The 20857-nt window shown below is 41.5% G+C and overlaps 1 protein-coding gene across 2 annotated transcripts in view; it reads left to right on the top strand.

The window, feature by feature from the left end:
* Nucleotides 1-18491, top strand: part of xpo1b (exportin 1 (CRM1 homolog, yeast) b) — a 37684-nt gene extending 19193 nt beyond the window's left edge. For both annotated transcript variants that reach the window (XM_034100434.2, XM_034100435.2), the window contains 19 exons: nucleotides 1629-1810; nucleotides 2442-2490; nucleotides 2609-2728; nucleotides 2923-3051; nucleotides 3131-3289; nucleotides 3858-4055; nucleotides 4542-4680; nucleotides 5330-5511; nucleotides 5970-6126; nucleotides 6243-6406; nucleotides 7156-7290; nucleotides 7397-7580; nucleotides 9655-9761; nucleotides 10128-10322; nucleotides 13009-13177; nucleotides 13365-13499; nucleotides 14441-14597; nucleotides 14781-14877; nucleotides 17105-18491. In XM_034100434.2, coding sequence (XP_033956325.1) covers nucleotides 1629-1810; nucleotides 2442-2490; nucleotides 2609-2728; nucleotides 2923-3051; nucleotides 3131-3289; nucleotides 3858-4055; nucleotides 4542-4680; nucleotides 5330-5511; nucleotides 5970-6126; nucleotides 6243-6406; nucleotides 7156-7290; nucleotides 7397-7580; nucleotides 9655-9761; nucleotides 10128-10322; nucleotides 13009-13177; nucleotides 13365-13499; nucleotides 14441-14597; nucleotides 14781-14877; nucleotides 17105-17251 — 2805 coding nt within the window. In that variant the 3' untranslated portion in view covers nucleotides 17252-18491. The remainder of the gene's footprint in view (nucleotides 1-1628; nucleotides 1811-2441; nucleotides 2491-2608; nucleotides 2729-2922; nucleotides 3052-3130; nucleotides 3290-3857; nucleotides 4056-4541; nucleotides 4681-5329; nucleotides 5512-5969; nucleotides 6127-6242; nucleotides 6407-7155; nucleotides 7291-7396; nucleotides 7581-9654; nucleotides 9762-10127; nucleotides 10323-13008; nucleotides 13178-13364; nucleotides 13500-14440; nucleotides 14598-14780; nucleotides 14878-17104) is intronic.
* The last annotated feature ends 2366 nt before the right edge of the window (nucleotides 18492-20857 follow it).

Raw genomic sequence — 20857 nt, 5'->3', positions numbered from 1 at the left:
AAAATACAAATATAATGTATAATGTCTGTGTCTTTGACATTAGCGCTGCTAGCCACCTGTGCCCTGTACTACGAAGCCAGTTCAACAGACCCTGGATATGTTTGAGTAACAAACTAACAACAACAAACTAACAAACGAGATCTCGCTAAGCGGTCCTACGACGCTGGTTATCAACTCGGTAAATCAAGCCAGGGTTTCTCTCTCCAGATGAGAGCGCGTTCACGTCTAAGACACGAGTGGATCTGACTTTAATTACATTTGTCTCGAGTGTTTCGTCAACATAATGTGTTAAATAATACTTCTGCATACAGTCTGTGACACTGTGAGTGTTGCACGGCCAGATGAGGCTGGAGAAGCTGACTCAGATAAGGAAATATATGATATATTATGATATTATATGATCGATGATCTGATTGATGATGTAATATGAATGATAAGTGCGACACGTCGGCGTCTTCTCTGCATACGGCAGTTTAAACTGTATTTTCTTTATCCTGTAATATGACTTGAGAGATTTAAACTCCGCACACTGAGTGGATCTCTTTTCTATAGACGCCGGAGGCGGGCAGCGTCAGGTAAAAGAAGTTATTTAGCCTTCTCAAACCTGAGCCTCACGCGCCGCCTATGGGGGATGTGCTAGTTACTTATCCGACCGGCCCACTTCGGTACCGGCCCATCGGGATTCGTCCCGATGGCCAGTCCGCCACTGCACCCATCCCACGTAAACTGTCAACGGGGGAGCCTCGCTGCGGGGAAACGGTGGACCTAGTGTCCCGATTGGAGTGGGAATAATAATAATAATCCGTGCATTTTATCCATTAATTTCCCCAACATTGTGGTAAAAAAAACACACGTTTAATCCATGTTGTTGGTGTACTACAACTACAAAAAGCATCGGTTTGTTTTCTCATCAGTAAATGCAGACCGGCTCAAACAAACGATTTTTAATCATCATCCTCACTCATCATTTAATGTATCATATGTTCGCCGAATTGACATGAAAGCACTAATAAATGTAGTTTCATCCCCCCCCCCCCCCCCCCCCCCCCCCCCCCCCCCCCCGCTCCCACCACCCCCCCAAGTATATTTCGTGTGTGTGTGTGTGTGTGTGTGTGTGTGTGTGTGTGTGTGTGTGTGTGTGTGTGTGTGTGTGTGTGTGTGTGTGTGTGTGTGTGTGTGTGTGTGTGTGTGTGTGTGTGTGTGTGTGTGTGTGTGTGTGTGTGTGTGTGTGTGTGGTACATTCCCATGAGGGAGACAGCCATTGGCTCACTGGCTACATGAGTGACTTTGCATTAATGTCAGTGAGACTGAGTCACTGCTTGCGTCAGCTGAGCTCATGTTTTGGCCCTCGGGGACTGTAGAGCTCCAGATTCCACACTCGTCCCCAGGAGACTGTGATTCAGATGTTTGTGCACGGGGTGTTTGTAGTAGTTAGAGGGTTGCTTGTAAATATGTGATTTCGTTAACACGCTTTAACATTCTGACTGTTTACTCATGAATGATCAAAGTGTAAATCAGAAACTGGGGCACATGGCTGACTTGGGACTGAAAGGGTTGTTATTTTGAGTCACAGTCGCAAATGTCACAGTTACACCAACATACTGCATGTGTATGCCCCGTGTATATAGATCCTGAAACAGGAGTGGCCCAAGCACTGGCCCACCTTCATCAGCGACATTGTCGGGGCGAGTCGCACGAGCGAGAGCCTCTGTCAGAACAACATGGTCATCCTCAAGCTGCTCAGCGAAGAGGTCTTTGATTTCTCCAGCGGCCAGATGACCCAGGTCAAGGCAAAGCATCTAAAAGACAGGTCAGCATGATGATCATCACACACCTCCGGAAGCATAATCATCTTATCTGTTTTGATGTCAAAAACCTACATTAGGTTCTATGTATTAGACCAAACCACCATAATATCATAATAACCTTCAAGAATATAGAGTGGGTGTTTCCAAGATTTTTTTTTGTAATGGAATATCACTATACATAACTTTATACATTCAACATTTATAGCTTTTTTTGCCAAATGTAAGACTACATTCTATTCCAGCACTTGCAGAACATCGTAAACTAGAAAGGCTGATGTCCGTTGTGTTTTATTGCATTCACCTTGACTGAACATCAGAATACATTCATACATTTAATGGAGAACAGAAGACCTTCAGGTGAAATAAGATCCGCCCTATTTTACCAAGAAAATGTCACTTTTAACGACAGTGACCACAAGAAATGTGTCAGGATATGTCAGATTTAGCCCCGCAAATGACAAAATGTCCTCCGTACTCCATAACTCCGATTACAACTAGACACTCGTTTTACAAGAAATGAAGGGGAGTTCATTTGAGAGAGAGATTCTGCCTAAGTGCAGGCAGATCTGTAAAATGTCAGAATGTGTTAAATGCAGACAGTATTTTTTACTAATTTGTATTTCTTTCTTTCAGCATGTGCAACGAGTTCTCCCAGATATTCCAGCTGTGTCAGTTTGTTATGGTATGCAAATCTTCATATCCTATTTTTTTTTTTGCATCGCTGTACAATAATTTAACATTGCTTACCGAGTAGTGTTTGTCCTTCACCTGTTGTGTCGTCTTATTGGTTTGCCCCTTAGGAAAATTCCCAGAATGCCCCTCTGGTCCACGCCACTCTGGAGACCCTCCTACGTTTTCTCAACTGGATTCCTCTTGGGTACATCTTTGAAACCAAACTGATCAGCACATTGGTGTATAAGGTATGTTCACAGATGCACACGACTCATTCAAGGACTTTAGACTGATCCAAAATGAATTGTATGGAAAACCATATTACTGACCTCTTAACAGTTTTATAGCAAGCAAGCTTAAAAATACTGCCAAATGAAGTTATATACACACACTAATAATCAATAAATCCTTTACTAACCATCTGTTTCTTATGATTTTGCAGTTCTTGAACGTGCCCATGTTTCGCAACGTGACTCTGAAGTGCCTCACAGAGATTGCCGGTGTGAGCGTGAGTCAGTACGAGGAGCAGTTTGTCACACTCTTCACCTTGACCATGTGTCAACTCAAACAGGTGCGTAAGGCTCAGATAGGGAAATGGTCACATTCTCATTTCTTGTTGTAAACATGCTAAAGAAACAATTTTGATTTAGATGCTGCCTCTGAACACTAACATTCGTCTGGCCTACGCCAACGGGAAAGACGATGAGCAGAACTTCATCCAGAACCTCAGTCTGTTCCTCTGTACGTTCCTGAAGGAGCACGGGCAGCTCATCGAGAAGCGGCTCAACCTCCGAGAAACATTAATGGAGGTAAGAGAGAATACTGTCGGACACAAGGACACTGTTCAACAGATGTACAGGAAGAATAAGAGAAGAACATTGTCTATATAAAGAATGAACAAATACGTTTCATGTAGAGTGTTGGAAGAAGCTCTGAGATATTGTACTTAAGTGCATGTATCAACACTAGAGTGACATTACCCCATTTGGGAATCATATTAAAAATGTTTGGATTATAATACTGATATATTAATGTGTTCATCACTTTAATTTTGCACTTGCTAATGGTGGAATTTATTTAAATTATTTTATATAAAGCTGGGTAGCCTTTACTATTATACTGTATTATTTTATTAATTTCTTGTGTTTATAATCTAACAAGGTAGCTAGTAATTTAAACTATGAAATACACATAGTGTAAAATGACTCAATAGTACAAAAGTAGCATCAATCAAATGTCAAAACGCCAAATGTGTATTTAACTACAGAACATAAATGTATGAAGTAGATGTACTATATCTATCGAACTATCTGTCTATCCATACCACTGTATAGAGCACAGCCTCCATTGTCTAATTGTCCCCCCCCCCTCTCCCAGGCCCTCCACTACATGCTGCTGGTGTCGGAGGTGGAGGAGACTGAGATCTTTAAAATTTGTCTCGAGTATTGGAACCACTTGGCTGCTGAGCTGTACAGAGAGAGTCCCTTCTCCACGTCAACGTCCCCCCTGCTCTCCGGCAACCAGCACTTTGACGTGCCCCCTCGCAGACAGCTCTACCTGCCTGTACTCTCCAAGGTACCACACACAGACAATTACACTCTGTTTGAATCCTTGATGTAATAATTAATGCATTGTTAGGATGTCAAATACTTTAGAATGGGCACTGTTGAATTTAGGAAAGCAATGCATCTTTAAAGAAATAATGATTTTCTGACGCGTTGGAGGTGGTGCAGCAGTGAAGTGTTTCGAGGTGCAGAAATGTTTTAGTAGAGTCTCAGCTCGCAGTCCTACCAAGAATCAGTTGGTACTGGTTAAGCAACAGGTGGCTGCCAAACTGCTGCCAAAAGACTTTCTAGTCACAACGTTGCTAAACTTGTTTTCCATTTGTTGTCAATATTTTACCTTACAACACAGTGTATGGTGGGTGTATAAAAAGAGACGCACATATCATGGTTTGAATGTTAAAGGATCATATACAATGACATGTGTGCGTATGTGTGAGCGCAGTGGCTCTGTTCCTCCATGTGTGTACGTGCTGACAGATGTTATTTCTTGTGACAGGTGCGTCTGCTTATGGTAAGTCGGATGGCCAAGCCGGAGGAGGTGTTGGTGGTGGAGAACGACCAGGGAGAGGTGGTCAGAGAGTTCATGAAGGACACCGACTCCATCAACCTCTACAAGAACATGAGGGAAACTCTGGGTATGCACTGTTTACATTAATGTGGTTCCTGTATGGCTTTTCATTCAAATCCATTCTAGTACATTTAGCATTGATTGTGCAAAAAAGGATTCCTTGTCGTTTTTATTATTTAATGCTTTGATATTGTTAGCACTGCAAGCTGGCAGTCATACAATAAAATGTTGTGCTTCCTTAAGATAACATGTGGAATTGTCACTTACATTAACTGTCATTGACACTGAACTCCAAATTGCTCCTGAAGGCACCACAAGTCTATTTCAATGAGATTAGGTTAGATGATGAGCAGTTTGGCAGCCCTGTGTGTTAATGATTACAATTAACATGTGAAGTAGATGTGCTAAGGCGTCAAAGACACAAGGCGCTATTCGAAAGTACATTCACAACATTTTTCTTTTTTTAAAGAAGAGCAATACATATGTTGGCAATGTCAATGCAAGGCAATGGAGGATGTGAGAACATCTTTATAGTATCTGTATACCATGCAACACAGAGACATATATTGATCAGTTTCACGCAGCATTCCACTGTTTCTGCTCAAACCTTTTTTTTCAGGTTCAAACATTGTTTTAGCTGCAGAGAGATGTGCTTGTGGCTTTAAGTTCATTCACACAGTGATAATACTAATATGTTGTCCTCTGCCATCCTGCAGTGTACCTCACTCATCTGGACTATGCAGACACAGAGCGCATCATGACAGAGAAGCTGCACAACCAGGTGAACGGCACCGAGTGGTCCTGGAAGAACCTCAACACGCTGTGCTGGGCCATCGGCTCCATCAGCGGGGCCATGCACGAGGAGGACGAGAAGAGGTTCCTGGTCACCGTAATCAAGGTACACAGAAATCTCAACCTACCACAACTTTAACAACTATAAGTGTGTTTAGATAGGTCAATATCACCAATTACACTGTCGCCCTTAGAATTTAGACAAGACAAAACTCCTTAAAGAAACCCTGTAGTTATGCAGGGGAGGAATCCCTCAAGAAACAGAAAAGCTGAATATGTCTTGTGAACAGAAAAAACTATATAATTAAATGAAAACATAAACAATCAATGAGTGTGTTCAGAAAGTTTTAGGTAATAAATACTGTAAATTAGTAAAAACTGACTTAAATAATGCTCACAACTACGATTTAAAATACAAAATCAACATTTAAAGCTGTTTTAAAAAAGATATATATAGCATTGCAGTTTTTCCATTTCTGCTCTGGTCATGTGGTCACTCTGATGTTAAAGAATCGTTCACACCATTGTGTCGAACACTGAACGCTGACTGTGTCTTCGTTTCAGGATCTCCTGGGTCTTTGCGAGCAGAAGAGAGGGAAGGACAACAAGGCCATCATCGCCTCCAACATCATGTACATCGTCGGCCAGTATCCTCGCTTCCTCAGAGCACACTGGAAGTTCCTCAAAACCGTCGTCAACAAACTCTTTGAGTTCATGCATGGTGAGAGATTTGGGAAACATGCATTGGTTTTAAAACGTGGTTCTATGAATACCACAGTTTTAATTGGGTAATTTAAATGCAACATTATATCCCCCTTCATGCTCTTTCTCCTTCAGAGACCCATGACGGAGTTCAGGACATGGCCTGTGACACGTTCATTAAAATCGCCCAGAAGTGCCGGCGCCACTTTATCCAGGTGCAGGTGGGAGAGGTGATGCCCTTCATCGACGAGATCCTCAACAACATCAACACCATCATCTGCGACCTTCAGCCTCAGCAGGTCAGCATTTTTATTTCTACAGTTCTGCTCGAACATGAGTAAGGGGTGCAGCGAGGGGGTCATTAATGAGAAAAGAACCCAGACAGATGAGCAGAGATTCCTTTCTTACTAATGAATGGCTAAATGCACATTATCCTGCTAAATTCACTTAAACCGATTTCACTTACAATATGACATTTCAACAACGGCAACATAACTTAAAATGTCCGCAGCACTGATCAAGGTTTTGTTCTCCAGACCTGTACCGAAAGTCCAAAAGTCTGTTCCCATGCCACGTTACCTTTATTGCTTACTCTGCGGTCTTTCTTCGTCTGTTCATTTCTTTGTCGTCCAGCCTTCTGTCTTTTATCCTCTTTCCTTTCTTTTTGGGTTGTTAGTCTTGATCTTGTTCTCTTTTGCTTGTTCTTACTGAGGACAGTTCAGCGGTCAAAAGTGTTATTCACATAGAAACTTAAAAAAGTGTTGCATTGTGTTTTCTGATAGAGTATCAGACAGGAAACAGTTTGTATCTTAGCAACAACTGACCTTACATTGACCAAACTTCTTTCTGTGGATTGATATGATGCTGTCTTAAGTTCAAAGCGTCAGCATTAGCAACAGTCTGCTATCCCTTGTAGCAGTCTGCTATCAGTAAATAGCTGACCTCTGAATATCCATATTGACCAATCAGAATTGAGTATACTGTGTATAAATTATATTATTCGTTCAATCAGGTGTTAATGTTGACAATTGTCCCCGTTTATGTCCAGGTGCACACGTTCTACGAGGCAGTAGGTTATATGATCGGAGCCCAGACAGATCAGACAGTTCAGGAGCACCTGATAGAAAAATACATGCTGCTTCCAAACCAGGTGTGGGACAGCATCATCCAGCAGGCCACCAAGGTAAGAGACCCTCACACTACCACATGCTGAAGTTGAACTAATGAACCAATCTATTTATCTACGATAGACAAAGAAGAAGAGTGTGTTAATCATCTCTCCTCCTCAGAACGTGGACATCCTGAAGGACCCGGAGACTGTGAAGCAGCTGGGCAGCATCCTGAAGACCAACGTGCGGGCCTGTAAGGCCGTGGGACACCCCTTCGTCATCCAGCTGGGGCGGATCTACCTGGACATGCTCAACGTCTACAAGTGCCTCAGTGAGAACATCTCAGCCGCCATTCAGACAAATGGTAAGGGAGATGTGTCTTTGGGATCATACAGCAGACTAACAACATGCGTGTGGATTCATCTTGTTGTGTTTGTTCCACAATGTTGCATGATAGCTGATAAGCCTTGCTGAAACTCACCTTTATTTTCATGACCAATTCATCTATGGATCATATTTTAAAGATATATTTTGGGCCAGAGAGACACGGTGGTGAATTTTGAACCAGGGCAAATGTTATTATTATTCTGTCAATCACTAATGGTTGCAGCTTTAGTGAAGGGGCCCTTTCATGCTTTTTGGGGTTTTCCCTTTCCTGTAGTGTGTTATATATCCTCAAACGCCTCCACTGGACTATGTAACAGTCGCACTTCTGTTGGCTAGCGCGACAGAGAGTGAAAAGAGGTGCTGCAGCACAGGCAGTATGAGAACAATAAAGAGCTTTTTGAACATTACAGCCTAGAGACAAATGCACAAAATACAGATATGGGAAATGAGCATAAAACGGCCCCTTTAAGGTCGCACAGCAGCAGTTATTAAGGAATGCAGAGGCTTCATAATGTATTGCCTCATATGTGTTGCCTTGCCCTTGTGGAGGACTTTTTGTTTGGGTTATAAAGCCTGTGTACAGATCTGTACACTGCAATGTGTGTCCCTTCATTGTTGTTCAGGCATGCAGTCCTTTGTGTAATTCTAGTGTATTGCGGGGTATGAAAAATACTTACATTACATAGCATTTAGCTGACGCTTTTATCCAAAGCGACTTACACCAAGTGCATTCGACCAAGAAGATACAAACTTGAAGAAAACAGAATCATATAAGTAAATCAGGTTCCATAGAGCCAAAACATTTCAAGTGCTACTCAACTGGCTTTAGATAAGCCAGTCCTTTGTTAGTATAGTGCTTTGTTAGTATGTATGTGCTTAGAATAGTTAGTATACAAGTGCTTAGTTAGTATACAAGTTCTTGGTTAGTATATAAGTGCTTTGTTAGTATCTACGTTTTTTTGATCACACTTTTTTGATCACACTCATGAACACAATCTATTGTTTTGAGATTATTTTTTATTGGTGCTTCAGTTGCAACATATTTGTTTTATTTTTCCCTTTTACTTTGTTATTTTTTCACGCAGTAGCATTTTAGTATTTTGTCATTTATTATTGGCATCTTGTTTGTTAGCCTGTCTGCTTTTTGTCTTCTTGCATGCGCCTGTTCTGGTGACTCATCTCTGAGTCTGAATGAAAGAGTGTGAGGTCTGTCGGTAATGATCAAGGATTTCTGCACTTGCATTCGCTGCTTATTCAGAGTAGGGATACAAATGGTGATATGGGCAGGACATGCTTCACTAAATATTTTAGAGGTTAACATGTAGGTCAGTTTGTCTTTCCAGAGGAAGACAGGGTATGACATTTATAGAAGTACAGTGCCGTGCAGAGGGCTTTCCAAAAGAAAGCAAAACAAGTAGTTTGTGATCCCCACACCTCATAAAACATCATTAATGCACAAAGAGTTTTTGTGATGTCATACCTTAAGTTCATGATAGGGCTGTTGTCTATTTTGAGATCATTCAGTGAATTATATACCAGTTAAAAAATCAAGAAAAGTCCAAATTGATGCAAAAATACTGTAAATCTAATATTACCGTTTGGCACGACTGGGTGTTATATCAATAATGTGATAATTAGACTAGATGTATATTTGGATTTTTTGTGATTTCATGATTTTAAAGACTGTCATGTGACAATTTTCTAAACTTACCAGACTGTTCTTGTCATGAAAAGTCTTATAGTGTTACAATTGTGTGAAATGGTCAACACTACAATATTAAATAGGAGATATCAAAAATGTGATATTTGTTTTTTCCATAGAGCCAACAGTTTTGAGATTTGTAACATTCTTTACAATAGCCTCAATGTCGTTACAGTTTATATACAGCAGAAGAAACAATGGTATGCAAACATTTTCACTGATCAACCAATGTGCATTTATCTGAAGCACAGACCTGTAAATGTTGCAGAACCTATACTTACTTCCTCGCAACAAAATGATAAGACAAAGTGTGTGTGCCTTCAATATGTGTGTCATGTGTGTGTTGCAGGTGAGATGGTGACGAAGCAGCCCTTGATCCGGAGCATGAGGACAGTGAAGCGGGAGACTCTGAAACTGATCTCAGGCTGGGTCAGCCGATCAAACGACCCCCAGATGGTGAGAGACCTGGAGGCACATCACCTGAAGTTTATCTATCCCGAGGAACAAAAAGCCCTTTTTGGGGTTTTTTCTCCGGTGTCCTCGGGAGACACTACACTCTGTGGCAATCAATGAAACGGTTGACCGTAGAACTAATCCAGTTGGTATTTTTAGATCAAACACAAAGATTTTATGTGGCACACTCCGTGCCCTCGGCTCTGCTTTTATCTGCATATTCATCTTGAATCAGAGTTAATAGACACGCAACAATTGTATTTGCACCTTACTTGTCAGAACTGAGCCTTTAAAAAGTCTCACTTAAATGTGAGTGGAGTGGGCGCTCCTGTTTTGTTCTCCCTGCTGATCCTTCCTGTTGTTCTGCAGGTCGGCGAGAACTTTGTTCCTCCGCTGCTGGACGCCGTCCTCATCGATTACCAACGCAACGTCCCCGCTGCCCGGGAGCCCGAGGTCCTCAGCACCATGGCAACCATTGTAAACAAGCTGGGCGGACACATCACCAGTGAGATCCCACAGATCTTCGATGCCGTCTTCGAGTGCACCCTAAACATGATCAACAAGGTGAGACCCCCCCCTCAGTGGTTTACTGTAGGATATGTGGTTATCGCTATTTAAAAATGTTGTGTTTTTGTTTCCCATAATCTGCTTGAATAAGAATCTAAAGCAGTTATCAAGAAAACAAACACTTCAGCAGTGTATCTAGCAGTTTAATTTGCACATAGATAAGCAATCTAGATCATGTGGCCTTCACTGCAGTCTGTTAATCAGAGCGCTGTATTGGACTGATATATTAATGCACTCTGACAGTATGGGCTACTGTCAGTAGAAGACTGTATTTTAAATATCTATAAACTCAATGAGCAGTATACAGGATGGGTTGATTATAGTCATATACTTCCTGTAAATATATATTCCATTTTCCCAGTGTTTCACATATATTTCAGGCCAATATATACAAGTCTCAAACTAAAGGGTTGTTCCATCCTACAGAGAGTTTATTGGAATTTGCAGTACTCTTGGTCGGAGGGTTCGCCTGCAGCCGCTCCTCTCGTGGGTGTGGAGATATTCAGGGGATCTGTGATGTTTGTGTGAAACTTGTATGAACTGCTTATGGGAGAACAAAAAGCGGGTGCAGCTTGAAAATGTCAGTCATGAAAGTTTCTCAACTACTCGTTGGTTTCATCTCTAAGAAACAACCAGGAAAACTAGTCGGAGCCTGCAGAGCGCCTGAACGTTTCCTAGAAAAACAACCGTGGCAGGGCTGGGTTAATCCACTAGGGGAGCCTGGGGGGGGGAATATGCTTTGGACCTGTTGTATGGATCTGAAACCTGTTTATTTGAGCTGCACAATTAATGAAATATTATTTTTTATGTTGTCTTCCTACTACAAATCAACATGATGGACTGCGGTATTCCCTCATAGATAACTGCAATTTAAAGGTCCCACGACATGCTTTTCCGGTCATTACCCGTCCCTTTGTGTGTCATGTAGCTTTTTCTGCATGTGAACGGTCTGCAGAGTCACAAACCCTCAAAGTACACCCTGTAGGGCAGGGGTGGGGAACCTTTTTTCCTCTCAAGGGCCATTTCAATTTTTTCAACATCCTCCGAGGGCCGTACAAATTATTGACCTCTGCTTAAAAATCACAGCCCATTCATTTGGCCTTTCTTTCATGCTGTGCAAAGAAAAAGCAACCTCTTCATCCAGATATCTTACCCTGACTCGCGCATGCATTCACATGCACAGTTGTTGCATGACCACCAAACAGAAAGATATTGACACAAGATGTGTGCAAATGTATTTAGTTTCCTATCCATGGACATGATTTAAGTGGGGGGGGACCTAACCTCCTCTAGGGGGGTCCGGGGGCTTGCTCCCCCTGGAAGATTTTTTTTTAAATATTGAAGTTGAAAGCATCAATCTGGTGCACTTTGAGAGCAACATGAGGAGATCTATGGATACATCTCTCAACACCCAGATGAAACAGAACTGTAAGCAGATTTACTTTTTCTTTATGGATATTTTACAAATCACTCTCCTTTCAAACTGTATTCTTGTTTATTAATAACAACTTTTTTTTACTGTCATATAGTATTTTATACCTGTTTACTTTATTCTCTTGTTTTTTGATAACTATAATGATCATATAAAGATGTGCCTTTTAGGAGAAAAATCTTCTTATATTCGTTAGCATAGCTAACTAACCAGATGCTAATAACAACAAAGTTATTGACTGTATGATCAGTATGACAGATGAACAGATCGCCACTGGGCTTTCAACTAAGACACAGCCACGCAAAAACTGCAGCATGTGTACGGCTCCTTATGGACACTGCAATTTTTTGAAGTCCCGGAGTGGCGTTCTGGTGCTCTCCGTCAGCACTGCACCCCTATCAGACGAGACATATACCACGTGATGACACGTTAGGCTCGTGTTGTGTTCAAGGACCATGACCGTTGCCAGGAAAAACAGGCACTCGCTTGTTTAATTATTTTGTTTTTCTAGATTTCTTTAATTTTTTTCTTTTTTGCGTGTGTTTATAAATGACCTCGTTTAGGACGGAGAGTGAATACACATACTATACAGAGATGCTGTATGAGAAACCAATGTGATTTTGGAACATTGAACAATATAAATCTATTCCAGTAGACCTCAACAATGGAATTATGATCAGTAGAAATGGCCAAGACATGGGACCTTTAAATCAAGCACTTCCAAAACTAATGTCCTGCCACCAGGGGGCGGTTTCCATGTTTGGGCTTCAAACAAGTGGAGCTGTGATGCCGCTTGGTGCCTCTGAAAAACATTTCTAAATGTTGTGGTTGCAGATTAATTTAGTGTTACTTTATTTGAATCAACTGCTCTTCGTTCTGTTTTACTCTCCTACTCTAAAGTGAACAATAACCCTATTTAAAGCTTTGTTTTATAGAGAGATGTGTTAATGAGCAGCCCCGTAGGGAAGTAAAAGCAGTGCTCTGTTTTTTAAAAGTGCTATTAAATTAAACCTAAAATGAATGAATAATCTCAATCTCAATATTGCCAAAAATGATTGTGATTATCATTTTAGCCATAATCGTGCACGCCTATATTGTTTTCTAAATGAAGTGGAAAGCAATATCTTAATTTCACGATTTGAATATATGATATTAACCACAGCCCTTATTTTAGGTAATGCAAAACCAGACTGGACAAACTGTTGTGTTATATTGAAGTACTAAAACATGTGTATTGTGTATTTCACGCAGAACTTTGAGGAGTTCCCGGAGCACAGGACTCACTTCTTCTACTTACTCCAAGCGGTGAACTCTCACTGCTTCCCTGCATTCCTCGCCATCCCCCCGGCACAGTTCAAGCTGGTGCTGGACTCCATCATCTGGGCCTTCAAACACACCATGAGGAACGTGGCTGACACTGGTAAGGCTCTCACACACACACACACACACACACACACACACACACACACACACACACACACACACACACACACACACACACACACACACATATTATTAATGTTCTTATCGAGCATGAATACTGAATGCTGTGTTTCTGTGAGAAAGTTTGAACTGCAGGAAGCTGAAGTGTCTCTCCTCTCCTCCAGGTCTGCAGATCCTGTACACGCTGCTGCAGAACGTGGCCCAGGAGGAGGCGGCCGCGCAGAGCTTCTACCAGACGTACTTCTGTGACATCCTGCAGCACATCTTCTCCGTGGTCACCGACACGTCACACACCGCTGGTGAGTTGTCCCTGTTTATCGAATTTCGACTGGAAAATCAGTTAAAGTCTGAGAAAATGAAATCTCTCCGGTCATAATGAAAATAATTCCCCCCAAGCACATTTTGGAGTGCAATACAATTAGGCTGAATCCAGGAGTCAGTAGCAGCCGCTCTAAATGATGCCACAGTGTCTGCAGAACAGAATCAAAACGGCGCTGGATTTCAAACCGGCAGCACAACTTAATTAAAATGTTATGAGCCACACAGGCCTACATGCAGTTTTGGTTTGTTCACAAATAGTTTTTTTCAGTTTTTTATTTTATGAGTACATGTAGGCCTGAAGCTATGGGGATTTATTTGTTAGACTTCCGACGTTGGCTTGCATTATTAATATTTATAAAATAGTTTGCACTATGCATGAGTCTATTTAAAGCTCTCTTTTAAATCAAAGTTTAATCTACATGATGATGACCTGACGATGTCATTTTGATATGGGCTTCCTATCAGTTCTTTTCAAGCTCAATAATAAACACAGATAATATTTATGCAGGATTTCTCCAACACGTGAACTAGGCTAAACTGTTTGGAAAAAACAACTTGCAATCATTCTTCTCATTATCATTGAAATATACCAAAGTTATCAGAGTATTTTTTTATTTCCGTACCAATCGAGGAAATATTATTTATAATTTGAAGACGTGTCTGCAGCACCACAAGACTTAATTCAAAAATAATATTGACACTTTGCCTTTTTATTTAGCCTGAAACAAATATTGTGACTCCTGCTATTTGAATATTGCCTTTCCGATTATAATTCAAAGAATTATGCAGCGCTGACATCGGAGCGTAAACGCTGGTTCACACTCTTCATCTGAGGAGAACATTGGGATATGAACGGCTTATAGAGATAAATAATGTAAGCTCCTTTAGTAAAGGCTGTGTGTCGGTGTGTGTCCTGCAGGCCTCACCATGCACGCCTCCATCCTGGCCTACATGTTCAACCTGGTGGAGGAAGGGAAGATCACCACGGTGCTGAACCCCAGCAGCCCCAACAACCAGGGCTTCATCCAGGAGTACGTGGCCAACCTGCTGAAGACCGCCTTCCCCCACCTACAGGAGTACGCACACACACGCACACACACACACACACACACACACACACACACACACACACACACACACACACACACACACACACACACACACACACACACACACACACACACACACACACACACACTCTCTCTGCTGCAGGAAAATGCACATTAGCTAACCTCCCTGTGTGTGTGTTTGTTTGTTAGTGCGCAGGTGAAGGTGTTTGTGACGGGGCTGTTCAGCCTGAACCAGGATATCCCCGCCTTCAAGGAGCACCTCAGGGACTTCCTCGTGCAGATCAAGGTGAGGACGTCAAAGGATTGGGATAGAGCAACCAGATCATGTTTTCTCACATCCTTTTTTACATCAAAACGTTTATAAACATTGTTTGACAGTTTGCTTGACAAGGGTTTACAATCATTTTAAGATTTGACACTTCAATTCAACAAACACTACAAATAACCAATGTATATCAAAATAAAACTAAACACCAGTTATACCAAGATCACCTTATTAAGGAATATTTATTTAGTCCCATATACATAGAAAAATATTATTTTCTGTTCATCTGTCTCATTGTTAAAAAAGACATCATGCAGCGTACTGTACATACAGCCTGCTCCTCTTTTGGGAGAAGCACTACATATAGAAAGTCAGTGGTTATACCCCGTATTAATCTAACGATTCATATTCCAGGCATGAAAATCACTCTCAATTTTCGGCGAAATTCGCCGTTTTGAATCCAAAATAGGTCGTTTGTGTGATTCATGTAGATCTGCAATAAAAATATTTTTGGGGTATGGGGGGGTCTGGGACCCGGAGTAATCTGCGGCCGTGAGCTGTTATGTGCCATCATGACACGCATGGTGTTCTTTTTTATATATTATAATGCAGCGCGAGTACCAGAGTGTAGGAATACTCTGTTAGTAAAAGTACTGCATTCAAAATGTTCCTCAAGTAAAAGTAGAAAAGTATTCTCATCAAAATATAGTGAAAGTAGCGACAATAAAAGTAGTCGTTGTGCAGATTGGTCCATTTCAGAATAATGTATATGATATGTTTTATAATGATTGATCATGAAAGTGTTCTCAAAGCTGGTAAAGGTGCAGCTAGTTTGAATGACTTTGTATACTGCAGGGTAGCTTGTGGATTTACTCCAGGTGGAACTAAAGTCTGATTCAACACTTGATTAGATTTCAAATCATTCATCCACATCTGTAAAGTAACTAAAGGTATTAATACATGTAGTGGAGTCAAAGTACACCATTTACCTCTGAACTGTAGAGGAGAAGAAGAACAAAGTAGCAAAACATTGAAGTACTTAAATAAAGTACAAGTATCACAAAATTGTACCCAAGTATAGTACTTGAGTTTATGAATGTAGTTACTTTACACCAGATGCCATAAAGATAGAAAGACTAAGCCTTGCACAGAGGCATGACAATAGATTTTCAAAATGCTCAACAGTGCTGCCAAAATTATAAACTGACTGCTACACAATTAAAATAAATGCTTTTATATATTTCTATTAGATGTGACTCTTTAGCGTTTCTGTTATTACCTGCTGCTTTAGTTGTTTTGACTGCTAAAATCCTCTGTTATTCCTCATTTTAAAGCCGATATTCCGTGGGGTCGGGGGGCTCGGGTCCTTGTCACCTTTTCCATACCTGATGAGTTTGCATCCCTGATAATACTTAGTAAGGAGGCCATAATATGTTTTACTCATGGCTGAAGTTAAGTTTCTCCAGCTCTCCCCAGGTTGGCAAAAAAATGCATCTCAAAATGCATCAGATTGATGCTTTAAAATATGGAATATTCAACATTTTCTTCCGGGGGAGCATGCCCCCGGACCCCCCTAGAGGGATAATATACTTCTCGCCTTTTTCACCCCTGACACGTTTTCATGCCTGATATTCTAATGGTCTACCCATGTGTACGTTTTCTTCTGAGGTAACATGAAGTGCACAGACTGCAGCTCTGGTAATCAGGATCTAAGCTGCTTCGCGGATGTTTCCAGAAATAACATGTTGGAATAAAAAGTATCTCCTGAGTTGATGGCTATTTTCCAGGAGAACAGATCTTTTAAGATTTAGTCTGGATAAGGACTCAAATAATGGTTTAATTGATTTAGAATTAGCCAATAATAAAACATGTAGCTTATTATTGAATTTATTGATGAAAATAATAAATAAAATACACAAACAATTACAAATACTGTACAGCGCAGGAAGATTCTAAAGCCTTAACCTACAAAACCACAAGATTTAATATACAACAAATATGAAGTCAATACTGATGGCAAACTATTTGAATAACATCTAATAAAAACAATAATAAATGCATTCATTGGCCTCTGGGAGTTCTGACATTTATTAGACTGACTTATCACTTAATTGTCAAAAGAATTGCTCATGGGAATATGTTGCAGGTGTTTTTCACTAGGATGAGTGGGTATAACAAATGGATCATTGGAGGTGTAATCTATCTTTAAAGCGCTAACCACTTCCTGTCTCTCTTCTCTCCGCTGCAGGAGTTTGCGGGCGAGGACACCACGGACCTGTTCCTGGAGGAGAGGGAGGCGTCGCTGCGGCAGGCCCAGGAGGAGAAGCACAAGATCCAGATGTCGGTGCCGGGCATCCTGAACCCTCACGAGATCCCCGAGGAGATGTGCGACTGAGCGCCGGCTCCACAGGACTGTACAGTACTCCCAACAACAAACAAACAAACCCTCACCACAGCAAACACAACAAAACCCAAGAGAGGCACTTGAGCTCTGCGGAGCACCGCCCCCCCCCTCTGCGGAGCACCGCCCCATCGGATGTTTGTTGACCAAAACAATGCCAACAATATGTAAATGATTACCGCGTCACCCTGTGGCCCTTTTTACATAATCAGCGTTTTCTATGGAGACTTTTTGTGTAATATCTTTCCAGAACTGTTAATCTGCGCTTCTGTTCCGTCGGTCTCTGGCCCATCCCAAGACCTGTTGTAACCGTTAGACACCTTAACCTTTTTGTTCCCTTCACCTCCCATGTTCTCTTCTCCCCCCCCCTCCCCTTTTCCCCATATATTTGTTTATATATAAATACATTATATATACAGTCCAAGCAGGGTTTTTCGTTAAAAACGGCATACGCGTCAAGTCGGCTTCAAGACCTGTGATGTGACAGACAGGAAGTGGAGGCCCTCGCACCGCTTGTTTGGTGCCCCACGGCCTTGTGGGAGAATGTGAACGGATATTGAATGAAGGCGGAAAGATGCGGCTCCATGTGTCGGCATCTGTTGCTCTCCAGGTGTGCTTCACCTAAAAGAGAAAGTGTTTGGGAGGGAGGAGTTTTTTTAGGGAAAGCAAACGGAATATGTGCATATCATCCCAATTGTATAGCATCTTTAATACTATGGGAACATTTTTTTTTCTTTTTTTTGTTGTGGGTGTGTGCGCGTGTGTGCTGTCGCCTAGTCGACATCAGCGTTTTGTTTTCCTCTAAGAGGATTGTTGCTTCATTATGGGATGTTTTAAGGAAGTGCGGAGGTATTTATGGGTTCTTAGTTGGTTGCATCTTTATAACAACTCCTGTTTAACTCAGATGGCTTTTGAGATTTTGAATTGTACTAATTTAGATTGTTTACCATAAAATAGTGCTTCAAGACACTACACTTTAGAGCAAAATGAAAAAATAAACTGGGTTTACATTTAATTTTTGTATTTTTGCATTTATCAGTTGTACCTGTTTTGAGTTCAAGATAAAAAACGAAAGGCTTTTTTGTCCTGAGGGCGAATGAACTGCCAACGAGTTAATTAGGAAAAGAATGTATAAACCCAAATAAGTACCCAATCTCTGATGGCAAATTTCCCTTCTCAAGGTGTTACATTTGTTGTGAACTTTTTGAACTGATTAAAGTTGAGAATTTTATAACCCCGCCTTTGCTCTCATTCCTTCATTCCACAGAGATTATTTTTCAATACTAAATTGAAAACGAAAGCAATTTTAAGACTTTTGTACCGAATATTAGAACTCTGCTCATTTTGGGGTTTCATGTTTCATATTTGTATTCTGTGGCTCTACTGTGACATATTTACAAAAAGCTCTTTATTTGTCTCATACTGCCTGTGCTGCAGCACCTCTTTTCACCCAATGGAACCGTGAGTGTTACGTAGTGATGTCATTATGTTACTGAAGTAAACAAAGGAGTCCAATGGAGGCATTTCAGAAAGGGGGGGGGGGGAGAAACTCCATCTGGAGAGAACTTGGGGATTTTAAGCTGTGCAGACCATTTACATGCACAAAAACCTACATAACAATACAGGAAAGAGAAAACCCAAAAAGCACAATAGGGCCTCATTAAGTTTTGAAAATGTGGAATATTCGTCCTGAGATTGAGATTATTGAATTACCCACACATACTGAGCATGAAGCTCGAGTTGAGAGTAAATGAAAGCCCCTCCATGAACAGCACTGACACTTCTTGATCCAGACTCACACCTGCACGGCTGAGACCATCCCATAACTCATAAAAGGAAAGGTGGTTAATGATGATGGATGTTCTCCTGAGGCATCGGGTCATTTCCGCTCAGACATATTTGGCCCCCGGGTGGCTGTGTGTAAGCGGAGCCCGTCACTAATCCCTGTTAACATGCTGCTATTGCATTACAGGTTATTATGATGCTCTGCCTCTGAAAGCTAAAACCCCCGACTGACAGAGAGGAAGCTGGACTCTCATTCCACCTCAGTGTGCACGTTACTGTGTAGTGGGTTCAGGAGGTTCAGGCTTTATCTGTCAGACACAGCTACAGTGTAGTTGTGCAATACATACAAAACATCTTGAGTATGGAAGAGTATTTTGTTATCATTAAGCATTTTAAGAATATGGTCAAACTCTTGTCGTATTGAGAACTTTACTGTAACTACCTTCACCTCTGTGGGAACCATTCTGTCATTATATTACATGTCACTTGTTAGACGCTTTTATCGAAAGCAATTTACATACTCAATACTGTGGGCAATTCCCAACCCACTACGCCACACGCCTCCCTACAAAAATGGCTGCAAACTTTCTTCCACACAGCATTTGACCAACATTATTTCCCCAAATGTTTGTCCTTTGGCATCACTTTCAAACCCATAGACTGCAGCTTAAACCACATGCAAGAAACGTTGGAGTCGAATTTCATTCAGGATTAAACTGGACCAACAACTCAAGGTTCGAATCAAAATGTTGATAAATGATCTGTACCTCTGACTGGGAGAAGGTCATCCAGGCCTTTTCATCAAATCTCCTAGATTTTGCAACTCATCATATTTTTCTAATCTTTACATTTGTTTAAGGTCTTTCATTACAGAACTACAGTCCCGATGTCATGTCTGCTCTAAATCCAGGGGGACAACATGGCACCGGGACAGTTATCTCTTCTATGCATTGGATTTGAACTGTCCCATCTCTAGATGACCGCGTGACGAGGTTTGTCGTTTTTTACTCTTCTATTTGTTTTTTTGCATCTTTCCTTTAACTCTTACTGTTTTAGCTTATTTATATATAAATACAATGGATTAATTGCTGCATGTTCCATCACCTGTTCTCCTCATATCAGTTATATCATTGTATGTGTGCAAGGTTTGGTTGAGTCAGCAGCTCTTTCCTCTGTTAATTAATATTTTATGTTTGCTATGATGTTTTAATATCTGATCCTCTCTCTGGGACCATAAGTCAGTCGGGCTGTAACTGGACCCCCTCCACCCCTCCTCTCCTGACCCAGATCCAGAGATCCTCAGCCATTCTCGGCATCCGCTGTCGAGGAGAAGAGAGAACAGCTGGGGCACCCCCCACCATTTAAAGAAAGCCCGCTCTACATCTCGTATGCTCTGCTGTGTCCACGCTGCAGCAGGCAGGGTTATTAATACCCCGTGCGTAAGTTGGACAGGAAGAGCGGGTCAGCACACACACTGGTCAGCGCCTGTTGCACAGAGAGCGGCTGACCCCCCCGCCCAGTGGCACATACCAGCCCCCCGCCCAGGGCTTTCTACTGAAGAAACTGCCTCCTTTCTGCCTTTTGATCCAGAAAAATCAACCACGTCTAAAAAAAAACAAAAAAGAGTTTGATTAGAGTTTAATAACACTTGATGTTTCCTGAATGATCTGATATCACTTGGCAGAGGTTTGGCGGACAGGTTATGGTCAAACTGGGGCAAAGTTGATTGTCGAGAGCCCCCCGCGAAGGTGAAACACTGCCCCCCAGTGGACAATAACTGGACGGAAACCATAGTCAAACAAGTGTCATGTTTTA

Source organism: Pseudochaenichthys georgianus, chromosome 15, assembly GCF_902827115.2.
Source record: "Pseudochaenichthys georgianus chromosome 15, fPseGeo1.2, whole genome shotgun sequence".
NCBI lineage: Eukaryota > Metazoa > Chordata > Actinopteri > Perciformes > Channichthyidae > Pseudochaenichthys > Pseudochaenichthys georgianus.
This window is presented reverse-complemented; position numbering and strand designations above follow the sequence as displayed.